At 41.7% G+C, this 14,540-nt stretch overlaps 1 protein-coding gene across 1 annotated transcript in view; it reads left to right on the top strand.

The window, feature by feature from the left end:
* NMS (neuromedin S) overlaps window positions 1–13,748 on the top strand; it is a 44,619-nt gene extending 30,871 nt beyond the window's left edge. Inside the window, exons 6-15 of the mRNA XM_057309245.1 lie at window positions 3,310–3,657; window positions 6,047–6,102; window positions 6,408–6,446; window positions 8,174–8,197; window positions 8,292–8,345; window positions 9,663–9,740; window positions 10,900–10,935; window positions 11,524–11,565; window positions 12,643–12,692; window positions 13,593–13,748. Of these exons, the coding sequence (XP_057165228.1) occupies window positions 3,310–3,657; window positions 6,047–6,102; window positions 6,408–6,446; window positions 8,174–8,197; window positions 8,292–8,345; window positions 9,663–9,740; window positions 10,900–10,935; window positions 11,524–11,565; window positions 12,643–12,681 (716 nt within the window). The 3' untranslated portion in view covers window positions 12,682–12,692; window positions 13,593–13,748. The remainder of the gene's footprint in view (window positions 1–3,309; window positions 3,658–6,046; window positions 6,103–6,407; window positions 6,447–8,173; window positions 8,198–8,291; window positions 8,346–9,662; window positions 9,741–10,899; window positions 10,936–11,523; window positions 11,566–12,642; window positions 12,693–13,592) is intronic.
* Window positions 13,749–14,540: the final 792 nt, after the last annotated feature.

The raw sequence follows: 14,540 nt of genomic DNA, 5'->3' as shown, positions 1-14,540 counted from the left end.
TGTCTTTTTTATTTTTTAAATTTTTAAAAAGATTTTATCCATTTATTTAAGAGAGAGCGAAAGAGAGCACAAGCAGGATGAAGGGCAGATGGAGAAGCAGACTCCCTGCTGAGCAGGGAGCCCAATGTGGGACTCAGTCCTGGGACTCCAGGATCAAGTCCTGAGCCGAAGGCAGATGCTTAACCAACTGAGCCACCCAGGCGCCCAGTATAGTTGTCTTTTTTAATATATTACATGATTATTCTTTGGTTTAGTTCTCAGAATTACATGGTTTTTTAAGTTATTTACATTTTCTAATACATTTTAAAATTTATTTTTGCTCATGTTCAAGACAATTATTCCTGAAAATAGTTTTCATTTAAATTTATAGTAAATTTTGATAAACTCATTCATTCTAAGAATTTGCCACTTGATTCCTTTGGATTTTCTGGGTAGATAATCTTATTTAAAACCATGAAAGTTTCTAACTTTTATTTTACCTTTCATTTCATTATTTTACTTTTTTTTTTGTATTGAATTGGCTACAAATCCCTGTGTGTTTGTATTAGTCAGCTCGGGCTGTCATAACTGAAGACTACAGTCTGGGTGGCTTAAACAAAAATTTATTTTCTCACAGTTTGGAGTCTGGAGGTCCCAGATGAAGGTGCCAACAAGATTGTTTCTGATGAGACCTCACCCCTCAGCTTGCAGACAATGCCTTCTTGCTGTGTCCTCTACTAGCCCTTTCTTTGTGTGTGCTCAGAGAGACAGCTCTGGTGTCTCTCTTCCTCTTCTTATAAAGACACCAGTCTTCACAGATTAGGGCCCCCGTCCTTATGCTTCATTTAACCTTAATTATCTCCTTAAAGGCCAAATCTCCAAATACAGTCACACTGGGGAGCAGGGCTTCAGCAAATTCCATTTCTGGGATAGCAACATAACCTATTTCTGAATTAGCATTAAAAATAATATTTTTAGGGGTGACTGGCCAGCTCAGTCACTGAGGCATGTGGCTCTTGATCTTGGGGTTGTGAGTTCAAGCCTCACTTTGGAGATAGAGATTACTTAGAAATAAATCTTAAAAAAATGATTTAAAAAATAATATTTTTATTTTCCATTCTGAATATCTGAGCAATCATGTGTGCAAAATGTGCAAAAGAAACAAAATCAATTTGATATAAATCAGAGTTATCACATAGGTTTATTTGAAAAATGTATATTTGTGCATAGAGCACCTAGTTCATGGTGGAGACAGACCGAATGTTTAAAAAATACTTATTGATAGTAGAACTGCCACAAACCTTTGCTATTATGCGTGTGTTGTGTCTTAAAATGTCCATAAGTAATTGTGTTTAATACCATATCTAGGTGGTTTATGTTCAAAAAACAATCATTCATTTTTTCCTACTCATTTAATAAACACTTGCAGTTGGACAGTGGGTGCATTTCAATACAAAGATATCATCTCTTCCTAGTGTTTGAAGACCTTCGGTTATTCTCCTTGAACTAAAGTGGTAAATACTGTAATAAATAGAAATCTCTATTTCTTGCAATCTCAAGGAAGTAGGCAAAATATTATGGCTATAGAGTAATTTATAATTCCCACTCTCTTATGAATTAGAAAATTTTTGGCAAAATACCACGTTTTAAGTCATAAATAAACAGTCCATTCTGAGCAACTCCCACCCAAAATTATTCTTAAAACTTTCATTCATTGAACAAAATGATATAAGATGGCTTAGGTAAAGGATTAACATGTTTTAAGCACATCGTACACATTTAACAATTGTTAGTTACCTCCTAATCCATAAAAGAGCAAAAATTAAAGATATGCATGATGATAAAAGGGTATTTGTTTGATATATGCCTTATGTAGTTTACCCTTTCTGCAAGACAGAAAACCATTCTTTCTCCTTTCTACTCCATATCCAATCTCAAGGAGGCTCTTTAAAAATTGTTTATTATTGAAGTAGAGTTGACACACAATATTATATTAGTTTCAGGCATATAAGATAGTGATTTAACAACTTTATACCTTACACAATGTTCACCATGGTACCATCTATCACCATACGACATTACTACAGTATTGTTCCCTATATTCCTTATGCTATTCTTTTCATCCTATGACTTATTTATTTTGTAACTGGAAGTTTGTACCTCTTCTTTTTTTTTTAAAGATTTTATTTATTTGACAGAGATAGAGACAGCCAACAAGAGAGGGAACACAAGCAGAGGGAGTGGGAGAGGAAGAAGCAGGCTCATAGCGGAGGAGCCTGATGTGGGGCTCGATCCCATAACGCCAGGATCACGCCCTGAGCCGAAGGCAGACGCTTAACCGCTGTGCCACCCAGGCGCCCCCAGGAAGTTTATACCTCTTAATTCCCTTTACCTGTTTCTCCCATTCCTTCACCCTCCTTCCTTCTGGCAACTACCAGTTTGTTCTCTTTATTTATAAGTCTCTGTTTCTGGGTTTTGTTGTTGTTGTTGTTTACTTGTTTGTTTGTTTTGTTTTATAGATTTCACATATAAGTGAAATTATATGGTATTTGTCTTTGTCTGACTTATTTCACCAAGGATAATACCGTATTGTTAAAATGTCCATGCTACGCAAAGCGATCTACAAATTGAATGAATTCCCTATCAAAGAGGATCTTTTTACAAAAAAATTAATACCTTGACTAAAATCTCAGACTTACAGGCACAACTAGACTCAGATACCCTTAAGTTCAAATCCCTGCTCTGCAACCTTTATGGCTTGGTGACCTTGGCAAGTTCCTTATTCTCTCTCATCCTCAATTTTCCTAATTCATAAAATTAGGATAATAATATATTCCTCATGGATTTTCTGTGAGAAGTACATGAAATAACTTATGTGAAATCCTAAATAGGAACTCTGTAGATGAAATAGTATTATTATTATTATATTATTATTATTAAACACTGTCATATTTTCTTTCATACTGATTTAACTTGAAATATTTAACTTGTTCATGGAAATGAGTCTGGAAAAACCTTAAGGAGTCTAATTTCCAACCATGATTTTAAAAAATCTACTTGAACTTTTGAGTTTCTTGTAATTTTATATCCAGGACTCCAAATTTTGTTCTCACATGCACCAAAGGCTATAAAACATCCTTTGTTAATGGTGGAGAGTAAACAGCTTCTTAGGAAATAAGACTTCGTCATGCAAGAGTATATAGATTTATGTCCAGTTCTTTGATTAAAAAAAGAGAAAAAGCCTTTCTGGAGTCAGAAATGTTTCTCAAACCACTATAGAATAACAATTATGACTCTCCACTTTTTATTTTTACTGCTGGATTGAAAAAGATGACTCTCTACAATGCCTACACCAGGAGGATATTATTCTACAAATAAGGGCCCAGTGTGACATTTATGAGAAAGCTGGGGTCCTTCTGCGCAGAACTGATTGGTGCTCAGCCAATGGGCTCTGGAGTGTTGCAAATAAAGGTACCTTCTCCACTGGGCTTGATCAGAAGCAGGGCAGAGTGTTGCCTCTGCCTGTGGAACTTCAGGAAATGCTCAACCCCTGTGCTAGCAGACTACATCTGTGGTCAGCAAAGACAAACTGGACTTTGAAGATGAAACACCTTGCTCCTCAATGCCCTTCCATCTTGGTCATCTATTGCTTCTGCATGCTACAGATTCCCTCTTCAGGTAAGGGGACCGCTTCATCAGACCCCAGCTAGCATGAACTCTAAGGAAGACTGAGACAGACCTTGATCCTTCAGGGCGGTTCTGGAGGGAATCAAACTTAATCCCCTCACCTACCCCATTTCCACCCTTTTGAAATGGCTTCCCATTTGTCTCTAACATTTAAGAGAGGGTGGACAGAATTAGATGCTGCAGCCTTTTACCAAAGGAGGCAACTTCCCCTTGTGGAACTCTTGAAACAATTCCTGACTCAGGGCTGTCCCAAAGATGTGCCACTAAAACTGTGAGGGATATGAGTTGGGGACCCCAAAGTCTTAGCCATCTGTACTCCCAGAATTCTGAAGAGAGAACAGAGATGGTGAAACTGAGTTTACAGACCCAAGACTGAAGATTGAGGGACAATTGGAAAGGGGCGGGGAGGGAGCAGAAACAGGAAAAATGGAATATTTTCATAGCCTTTCTGTGGGCTCCCAGGAGGCAGGATCCCTGACAGAGCTGCGGAGGCCCCAAGTCTTCCTGGGCTTGGGCGCTGTCCGAGGTGCTGGCTGAACAGGGGCTTTGCTTCCCTAACTTCTGAGAACCAGTATGATGGCAGGTTGGAACCAGGGGTGGGGTATGGGCTGAGTAGTCGGAATGCATCGTCCATTTCAAGGTGATTCGCCAAATGATGCAGGGAAGCATGTGGTGGTAGCTCCAATTGGAAGCAGGGACTATTTCAAAATTTCAGATTTTTTTTCATTAGAATTTTGATCTAGGGGTGTAGAAAATCTTTGAAAGTATATTCAAACAGAAAATATATTTCAAACAGTATGTTTGTTTTGCTGTGTCCTGTAGTGTAATCACAAAACCTAGGCATTACAAGGAACCCTGGAAGTCATCTAACCTTTCATGGAGAGCAGGCATCTATGATTTCCCTATTTGATTACTTTCAGTGTCACCCAACTCAATACCAGCCTGAGAGCCGGTAGCTGCCTCTTCTGGGCTCCAATCTGTTTGTGTTACACTTTTGGGAATTTGTTATTACTTTTTATCTGTCTATATATTTATATCCACCTCCCCCTTTTCCTCTTTGATTTTATGTTTCCTGAGGCTAGGTCCCTATGGTCTTTATCATTGTACTGTTAACACAGAACCTCTTAATAAATCCTTATAGGATTGGTTCAATTTATTTTGCATTTTGAATGGCTCCAATGATCAAAATTTTCTTTACACTAAACTGAAATCTGGTCACATGTAACTTCTAACCATTAGCCCTAGTTCTGTCCTTTGGGAATACAGAATAGGACTAATACCTGTTATGACAGTTCTCAAAATAATCGAAGCCAGTTAACATACATTTCCTAATTTTCCTCTTTACCAAAGAAAACTATTCTCAGTTCCTCTAACTCTACTGCATAGTCTATCATTTCAAGTAGGATTACTACCTTTCAAGGCTTGGACACTATTATTTCTGTATAGCACAAGATTTTCTTAGCTTTTTCTTAGCTAATAGATTACAGGAAGCAAAATATCAGTATTTTAAAAACATATATGTACTACCCTTGGGCCAGATATTCCCCGTCCCACATTTAAAAACTCTAAGTTCAGAGTTTTACATGTACCCCATTTAATTTCATCTATCCAATTGATTCCTTCAATTGCTGTATTAGCTATTCTCCCAAGTGTTGTATCATGCACAAATGAGATGAAGACTTCATTTAAGCCAGATAAAGATTGACTGGCATAGGGTACAGCTGCGTGTTGGTAACAACCTTGCCCAGAACCTACCACTGAAGAGTCTGATGAAGCAGAGAAATGAGTATCTGAATTTCTTTTTTTTTTTTTTTTTAGATTTTATTTATTTATTTGACGGAGAGAGAGATAGCCAGCGAGAGAGGGAACACAAGCAGGGGGAGTGGGAGAGGAAGAAGCAGGCTCATAGCGGAGGAGCCTGATGTGGGGCTCGATCCCATAACGCTGGGATCATGCCCTGAGCCAAAGGCAGACACTTAACGACTGCGCCACCAAGGTGCCCCGAGTATCTGAATTTCTTTAACTTTCCAAGAGTAATTCTGATGGACATACTTTCTTGACACGATTTCCTGATATTCTATCTTCATAAATTCCATCAAAATACAAATTAAGTTGTTACCCAGGTATCTTTTCCCTCTTTCTTGAGTTACTAACTTTTATACTGCTAACTCCTGGTAAATAAAAAAAACACTGTTCTTAATTAATTTTGGTACAAATCTCAAATTATTATTGGTAGGTAGAAGTGTGTTTTCTTTGTAAATCCTTTTAAAAATATTGTATTTCTAGAATCTCTGTATGTTTTTTCATGGTAAAGATTTAAAAGTTAATGCTATGACCTTTTTTCCCCCCTAATTAATATTTTTATGATTTCTCACAATAGGATTTCCTCGACCTCTAGCTAATGCCCCAGATGGCTCGGATATCACGAAGCTTGAGGTATACTGCTGTTCAGTATGTGAGATTTTTATTTAGTCTTGGCCTTGAAAATATCATGTGGATAATATTCACTTGAAACTATTTTAAGATCAGATTCTTGGCTGCAGTAGGAACTCATGTTGCCATTTTCATGGCCTCATTTAAGGCATCCTGAGAGTTGTGTTGAAATTCACTGCCACAGTGTGAGAAGATAATGCAAGGTTCATAAATGGGACAATTTTAGAATTTTATAGTGTTTTAATAGATTGTTATTGACTAAGAAATTTATACTGATCTTTGATTCATTTTTTTGTATTTTTCTTTAGCAGCTGGCATATTGGGCAACTCTTTCTAGGCAACCTAAGGTAAAATTTTATATATATATATACATATATATATATATATAATTCTTTTATTTTTATCTTTATTTTTTTTAAGATATATTTATTTATTTGAGAGAGAGAGAGACAGTGCGTGTGTGAGTGGGGGAGGGAGGTGCAGAGGGAGAGAATCTCAAGCAGACTCCCCACTGAGCATGGAGCCTGACTGCAGGGCTCCATCTCACGACCCTGAGATCATGACCTGAGCCAAAATTAAGAGTCGGGCACTTAACTGACTGAGCCACCGAGGCACCCCCGTATAATAAATCTTATAAGTGCACATATTTATACCATAATTGATATCTGTAATAAGCACACTCTTTTGCCACCTCCAGGAGAAATCTGTGTGTATGTCTAAGTACACGGGTAAGAATGCAGTTTTAGGAAATAACAAGTCAATCTCTCAAATATAAAATACCATAAAATATTGGTAGTTCATGTATATTCTTTATCATAATAATATATACATGTAGAATTACATTAATTATGTATGTTATGATATATTGTGACATATGTTACAAATTGATATACTATAATATTATAGTTCTTCAAAACAACAGATCTCATGTAAAGGACCCAACAGTGACAGTAACCACAACAGAAATGTTTCAGTGGATACAACGTAAATGTTGATTCAATCAAAAGTGCAAGAGGGTGGTGTTAGGGTGGATTCCATGATTCTTAAGTGTAAACAGAATGTCTTCATGTTTATCATGTTTTCACCTTGAGCTATATCTTTTCTTCCTCCTTCCCGTCTCCCAAGCCACAGCATACTGCATCCGGGCCACACTGAACTTCTCATTATTCCCCAAAGGCACCAGGCCCTTATATCTTTGCACAGGTTTTTCCTTAGCCAAAAATGCCTTTGCAGGCTGTGTTAGCGGCTCAGACCCTAAAACCAAAGTACCTGGGTTCAAAACCCAGATCTCCTTAACTTTGGCAAGTTTCTTAATCTCTTTGTGTCTTGGTTTCCCCATCTGTAATATGGGAATAATAGTTATATGAGTCTCATAATGTTATTGTGGAGATTGAGTTCTTGAATCTCTGTGAAGTGTTTTCAACAGTGTCTAGAACACAATAAATGACAGCACTTAAGTGCCAACTGCTACCATTGTCCCTGATGCAAGTAGTGGCCATTCCTCAAGACTCAAACATTACTCTTTTTAAATCTTTTTTTTTTTTTAAGATTTTATTTATTTGTTTGAGAGAGAGGGAGAGAGAGTGGGAGAGAACAAGCAGGGAGAGCAGCAGAGGGAAAGGAAGAAACAGGCTGCCCGCTGAGCAGGGAGCCCGATGCGGGGCATGATCCCAGGACTCTGGGATCATGACTGAGCCAAAGGCAGATGCTGTACCAACAAAGCCACCCAGGCGCCCCTACTTTCTCTCTTAAACTTCATAAATATATCATGCCTATTTCTTCTTATTTTCAGTTTATCCTTATGCACATGTCTGAAAACAATTGTCCCAAGATTGGAAAGGTAAAATGAGATTCAGTCTTAAAATAATGATGTATTGCCAGCAACTTGCTTTTTTGTAAGACCTTGCATCAACCAGAGTCTTATTAAGTCTGGATTGCTTTGTAGAATGCCAATTTATTTCATAATATTCAGATAAATTCAGCAAGGTCCCTGGTGTAACTTATACTGAAAGCCTCATCAACTGCCCACCCCAGTAAAATTCCATGTAACTTACCCTCCCAATTCTCTTTCTAGGATAATCAAGACATATACAAAAGGGTGAGTACCACCCAGTCCAGCAACGCAGGCATGCAACTTTCAGGTTGATAGCGAGTGACACACGCACTAAACTCAACTTTTTTTTTTTATTCAGTTTTTATTTCACTACTCCAGAACTCAGAAGCCAACACTTCCAGTTAAAAGTGGGGTCAGTATTTTACCATGCTCACCTTTCTGTAAAAGTGACTCTCCTCTACTTATCTTTTATCCTGTCCTAATTAATATGTGCAGATAAGTAGAAAAGCAGGGGGCTTGCAGACACTGTCTGTGTAATAGCTTTCTAAGAGCTTCTTCCTGGGGCTTCAGGGATTCTCTCTCTCCTGGTCTGGACTGGGGGTGGTGGGAGGCTGACAGATCTGAAAACTTAGAGAATATATTCTAGAAAAGGAAAAATAAGTGAGGAGTAACTTTTTATTATGCACTTTAACAGATGTTTGAAAGACCTGATAAATACTGAGCTCAATTTACATTTATCATATTACTTTTTTTTTTAAATTTTAAAAAGTGCTTTGTGACGTGTAACGTGCCATATCCCCAATAGTGACCCATGGAGGTGCACTTCTATAACCATCACTGTGTATATATGCTATGGGAGTAACATACATCACCTCTACTTTGTTATTATAAACTAGAGTTACCCTCAGAAGCAGGTTGTGTAAGTGAATTTCTGCAGGGTATGATTTGAGGAATATTAGGAAGGTCATAGAATAAAAATTTTAATTCAGGGGCTCTGTTACAGTAACTGAAATTCTACCATTAGAAAGTCACTTATTTATATAATCAAGGCTTTCCAAGTCTTCAAGAACACCCTTTAAGAAAACAGACAAACAAAAAAACACCTAGTGAAGTGTTTTTTCCCCTAAGAGGTAAAGACTCATCTGTAGCATGGGTTTAAGAATGAGGATCAGATGAGGACGAGGATAGTATCAGGAAGCGCCAAGGGCACTACAAAGGGAGAAAAGACAATGGAAGGAGAAAGATAAACTCTGTGACACAAACAAACCTTTACTCTGAGCCAAAATACTGACGGAGGATTCACAAAAACAAGGTATGTGTGTCTGAGTGTGTGCGGGGCAGTCACGGACAAGCAGTGCAGCAAAATCAAATGCGTTAGGGGGAGGGGATTCTGGATGCTGTCCTTCCACCTCCTCGCCTAGACTAGGAGAGACACCTGGGGCGGAAAAAGACAAGGCACTGCACCCTAGAAGGACAGAACACTTGGGAATAAGGCAGAGAAAAGTCTGATTTACCCTAAGGGAATATTTGTAAGTGGTGTGTTGGAATTGTAGCCTGCTATAAAGGCAAGCAGTTCTTGAAAACCTAAAGTTTCAAGCTTAGGCGTGGACATGAATTTTATTCTGGACATTAAACCCATTTAAGGGAGGGAGTGGAGAGGACAGCATAGCCGGGGCTGTGTCCTGGCGGGCGTCCGCCCCCGCCCCCCATCCTGCTCCCTCTGTTGCAGTTTCCGCCTGTGCACCCATTAATGCGCCTGGCCTCGCAGCTCGCCAACCAGATGGTGAAAAGATTTTCGCAACAGCGAGTAGGTGCTTTTCTCTTCGGCTGTGTTTTTATGCCACCCCAAGTTCACTTAACCGTGGTAAATGCTGGTAAATGCGTGTGGTCGCTGGGGGGAGGGGGGAGCAGGGGTAAGGGGGGCTCCCTTGCATGGCAGCTTTGAATCTAAGCCTCCACCTTGGGAAGGAGAGCTGGCTCTACTTTGCGCCACAGCCCCCTACCTTGAACCCCGGGAAGGGTTGGCTGCAGGGCCGGGGAAGGCCCCTAGGACAAAGACTTCCTCTTCTCTTCCGCTCTCATCTTCCATGTTTCCTTTTAGTTTCCATGCTGTTTTTTCACTTTCACTTCCTCTTCCTGTTGACATGGGCATTGTCTTGGTGATCTCCTGGGCTCCCCGTGGTTGCTCCACCTGCCCTTTTGTCCTATCTCAGAACTTTGTTTCTTTAAAAACAGTTCTTTTTTTGTCTTGTTTTTGTTTTTTGGGTTTAGAAATTCCCAGCTTCAGTAACAGGTATAGTTCAAAATGCTAATCGAAGTTTTATTGCATGGTGGGAAAGAAAGAAAGAAAGAAAGAAAGAAAGAAAGAAAGAAAGAAAGGAAGGAAGGAAGGAAGGAAGGAAGGAAGGAAGGAAGGAAGGAAGGAAGGAAGGAAGAAAATTTCTTTCGAATGCTGACAACTCATCCCAGTTTGCCCAGGACATTCTTGCTTTTAGCTCTGAAAATCCCAAGACCCCCAGGAAGCTGCTCAGTTCCTGGAAAACGGGTCGGTCGTCTTAAGCACAGGCAGCCGTGTGTCCTGTCTGATCCAGCTGCTCCCCACAGCCTTCCAGATTGAGTCTGATCCGTTGTTAGGCCAGACCCACAAAGTCAAGCTGAGGAAGCTGCCAGGGCAAACTCTTGGTGGTGGTGGGGGGGTCAATTTCAAGTTGACGCCGTTGGGAAGAGCAAGCCGATTTAACATTGTCCTGTTCATAAATGGTACCTCAATCAAGCAACCATGCCTGTCTTCCGGAATAGGAAATTATAATTGGCTACATGGTTAGCCTTTCCCCTGAACTGCTTTTTTGCACCTGATTTCTGGTACTTGACCATGGAGCCAGGGAGGCATAGGATCACAGTGGAATGACTGCAAACCTGGGGGATGCGGTTCCTGTGACATAAACCTGTGCCTTGTTGCCTCACAGGATCCGGGGACTGCCGTGGTGAATTTCACCAAGAAGGTATGGAAGCCTTGGGAAGAACCCAACTCCCGAAGATATACAAGAGAAGTGCTTGGAGCTGGGCAATCTTGTCGCCCCTTTAGATCACTTCTGGAAAGAACTGGTCCCGCAGTATGCCCCTGAAAATCTCTGAGGCCGAGCACTGGATTTCAGGTTTTCCCGAGCTTGTCCCCGGGGCAGAAGGGACTCACAGGGCAGTACTTCCGGCTGTTTCTATTTCATCGCCAGCCTTGTGATGAGTCACCCGGAGCCATCCGTTCCTGAGGATTAGCCTCATGTGGCTCAGGGGCCTACATGGCAGTTGTGCAAACCTGGGGGAGGTGCTGCGAGTGCATAAGCCCCATACACCAGCGAGTCTCCAAGTTGGCCATGTGTCATCGATACCTCGGGACTTGGTTAAAATTCAGATGGCTGGGCCCCCACTCCAGGTAGTCAGTAGGGACCTGAGAATTTGTATTTTTAGCCAAGTCTCAGTTGTCATTGATGCTTTTGGTCTGGGGACCACACTTTGAAAACTGCAGGTCATAGACATCTTCAGAAGACCTTTGGCACAAAGTGGTTGCGTAATGGCTTGTGTTTTTGTTTCAGGATCACACTGCCCCCCGGGGACGACCATTCTTCCTTTTCAGGGTATAGCATTTCTTTTTCTCTGTTTTTAACCCCAGTTCTCTCCTGCCATGCAATTGTGAATTCCACCAGAATGAGCACAGCCCAGCACCCCATGGCAAGCTGGTGAATAATTATGGGGACTCTCGCACCCTTTCCTTAGGGGTGACTTTCAAAGTCGCCTCCTAGAAACCTGATGTTTATAAAAGAAAGGGTGCAAAAGGGCATAGGCTGAGAGAACCAGAGCCCTAAGAGCATGGATGGGAAGCAGGAATGCTGCTGATGGACAGACATGGGGGCCAACCAGAATTGGCGTCTGTGTTCCTGAGCATGAAGGTTCAGGATACATGCCCCCAAATAGTATAGGCGCCATCCCCTCCTCCTTCCCTGGGGTCTCCAAGATTCTTGCAAAGGTCACAGAATCAGAAACTGTCTTAATTTGTGATCCACCACTCACTAGCTATGCTTCATCCCCTAGTTCCTTGAGTGTTTGCATCCAAAAAATCAGACTTCAAATCCGACAGACTCCTGCCCCTCAAACTGTGTTCTGTGAGTCATTGGTGCTAAGAGGTTACTCTGCAGAGATCACACAAGCTTGGGAAACACTGCACCCAACACTCTCAAAAGTTCACAGTGCACACCAGCACGTCTTACAGGAAACAACTTGTTCTTCTCAGCTTTCTTATGTAGTTCCCACCGTGTTTCATCATGGAAGTTCTTCTACCACCATGCTGCCCGTATGACCTATTAGTGGTGTTCTCTAGAAAGTACTCTGAGAAACACTGGGTGTTCACGATGTCCTTAGGGTGAAGAGTCCTGTGATAAATGGTTTGAAGACCGTCCTGCCACATAAATAGAGGTTGGAGGGTGGAGGGGTGGGGTAGGGGGCAGCAAGGGTCCTGGAGCACTGCCACAGGGGGCCTACATACTAGCCCTGGGCGAGGGCTTCCTAGGTGAGCTCCCAAGGAGGCTGCTGACATCCCGGCTGGGAGAACGAGGCCTTAGGGCCCCTTTGAGGAAGAATCTGGAGCCCAGAAACAGGTTCCAGGCAGTGTTGTCTCAGTATCTGCAAGCTGCTCCTTTTTTTTTTTTTTTTTCCAGCCAAGAAATGGAAGAAACACTGAAGATAACACCCACTAGGACAGTCCAAGGTCAGCGCCATTGCAGCTGTTCTCCTCCAAACGAATGTCGTTGTCTGACTGAGGGGGAGTGAGAGGCAGCCAGAGGGGTGGTAGCTCAAAAGGAGGGGGGCCATGTGGAACCTCTGAGGGCCCTCCACCCCCTCCCTTCCCTGCTCTCCATGCCACAGAGACCCCCACCGCAGCCCGGTAGAACCTGTCCCCAGCACACAATGCAGCCTTTGCGCCCATGCTGGCTCCTTGCAGGTGTCTCCAGCAGGAGCTATGAGGGAATGAGAGCCCCCTGTGGCCCAGCTGATCCTCAGGACTTGTCACCTGACCCTTCTGATGGGAAAAGCCACCCGTGCAGGCTTGGCAGGGGAGGAGGAGTGCCTTATAGTGGGAACATTTCTGAATACAACCAGGCAAGGCTCTTCTCTCCATTCAACAGTGTTCTGAGACCCAGAGTTTAGATCTGAGGAGATTCCTTGGTCTTCAGACCTATGGAGGTGAAGTCCATGTATGAGGGCAGCTCTGGGCCTCTTCAGTCTCTCATGATGGTGTGGTTCCAGGGACATGAGGTGGCAGTCCTTTGGAGGTGTCATAGCCTCCCTCCTGGAGCCTGATCCTGAACTGCTGGCAGCAGCCAGAGCCTGGGCGGGTCAGGGTGCCTGAGAAAGCTGTCCAGATGCAGGGAGACAGAGCTCCCCAGGTGAAAACAGGGGAAGCGTTTCCGTGAGACCACAGCACTCACACAGCCCGAATGGCCCAATTAGATACTGCAAAAATAAATAAGTACCAATTTGGAGCATTTATGACTTGTCAAAATGAGGCATAATTTTAAAACATGTTGCACAATAACATGCCCACCGGCCTCATCTCGATTCTGATAATAATTTGATCCAAGCGGTGCATTTTTCTCTTCTTTTTCAGAATTCAGTGGCAAAGAGAAACTGCATCAGATAAAGAAACCAAGCAATTATTTTGAACACATATCAACTTTCTTCCAGTGAACAACAAAAGATAATTCTCTTGCTCTATATTCACTAGACTATTCAGTTGTATAAAAAATAAAGTAGCATGGAGACAGTATTTTCATTTCTTATTGGGAAGTCTTGCAGGAGGGATTAGATGTATTTTTAAAATAATGAGATATAGCTAGCTAGCTAGATGATAGATAGATAGATAGATAGATAGATAGATAGATAGATAAAATGTGCTGTGTTTGGTATTGTTTTCGCATGTCCCAGATATCTTGTTATTATTGAGAACTGAGAGCCCGAGCTAGGGAGAGACTGGCTGGCTTCATGTTCTGATTCTTTCATCTTTTAGCTGGGGGACTGTGGGCCAGTCACTTCCCATTCCTGTGCCTCATTCTCCTCCACAGTAAAATGCGGTTGGTAGTAGTAGTACCTTCACATAATTATTGTGATGATGAAGGAGACCATCTATGAAAGGGCTTAGCATGGTCATACATAGCCCTCAATAAGCATTGGCTCTAATGACACTTCAGAAATGATTTTCATGACACAAAAATTACCAGAGCAACTTGCCCTAATGACAGCTGCTTCTGTCTCACCGACCAGGGACTTGAGGTTACAACACCAAGTTACTGTATAACAATTCCAGAGTCCTCAGGAAACCAGGAGACGTAGGCCTTTTACCTTCTCAGGCTCCTCCTCTGTAAAGAGTATTTGACTTCCAGACCTCCAAAGATCATTCGAAGGAGTAGATGGCGTAGAAGACGGGCAGCAACACAAGGAGGGACCCTACTGATAGAGGCAAGGAACCCAAGCTGCATTAAAACATCCTTCTTTTAAGCTTCTCATCAAATTGAAAAGCCCTCCTTTTAAAATGTAACGTAGATGTCACACTTTAGGA

This window comes from Ursus arctos, unplaced genomic scaffold, assembly GCF_023065955.2.
Source record: "Ursus arctos isolate Adak ecotype North America unplaced genomic scaffold, UrsArc2.0 scaffold_8, whole genome shotgun sequence".
NCBI classification, from domain to species: domain Eukaryota; kingdom Metazoa; phylum Chordata; class Mammalia; order Carnivora; family Ursidae; genus Ursus; species Ursus arctos.
This window is presented reverse-complemented; position numbering and strand designations above follow the sequence as displayed.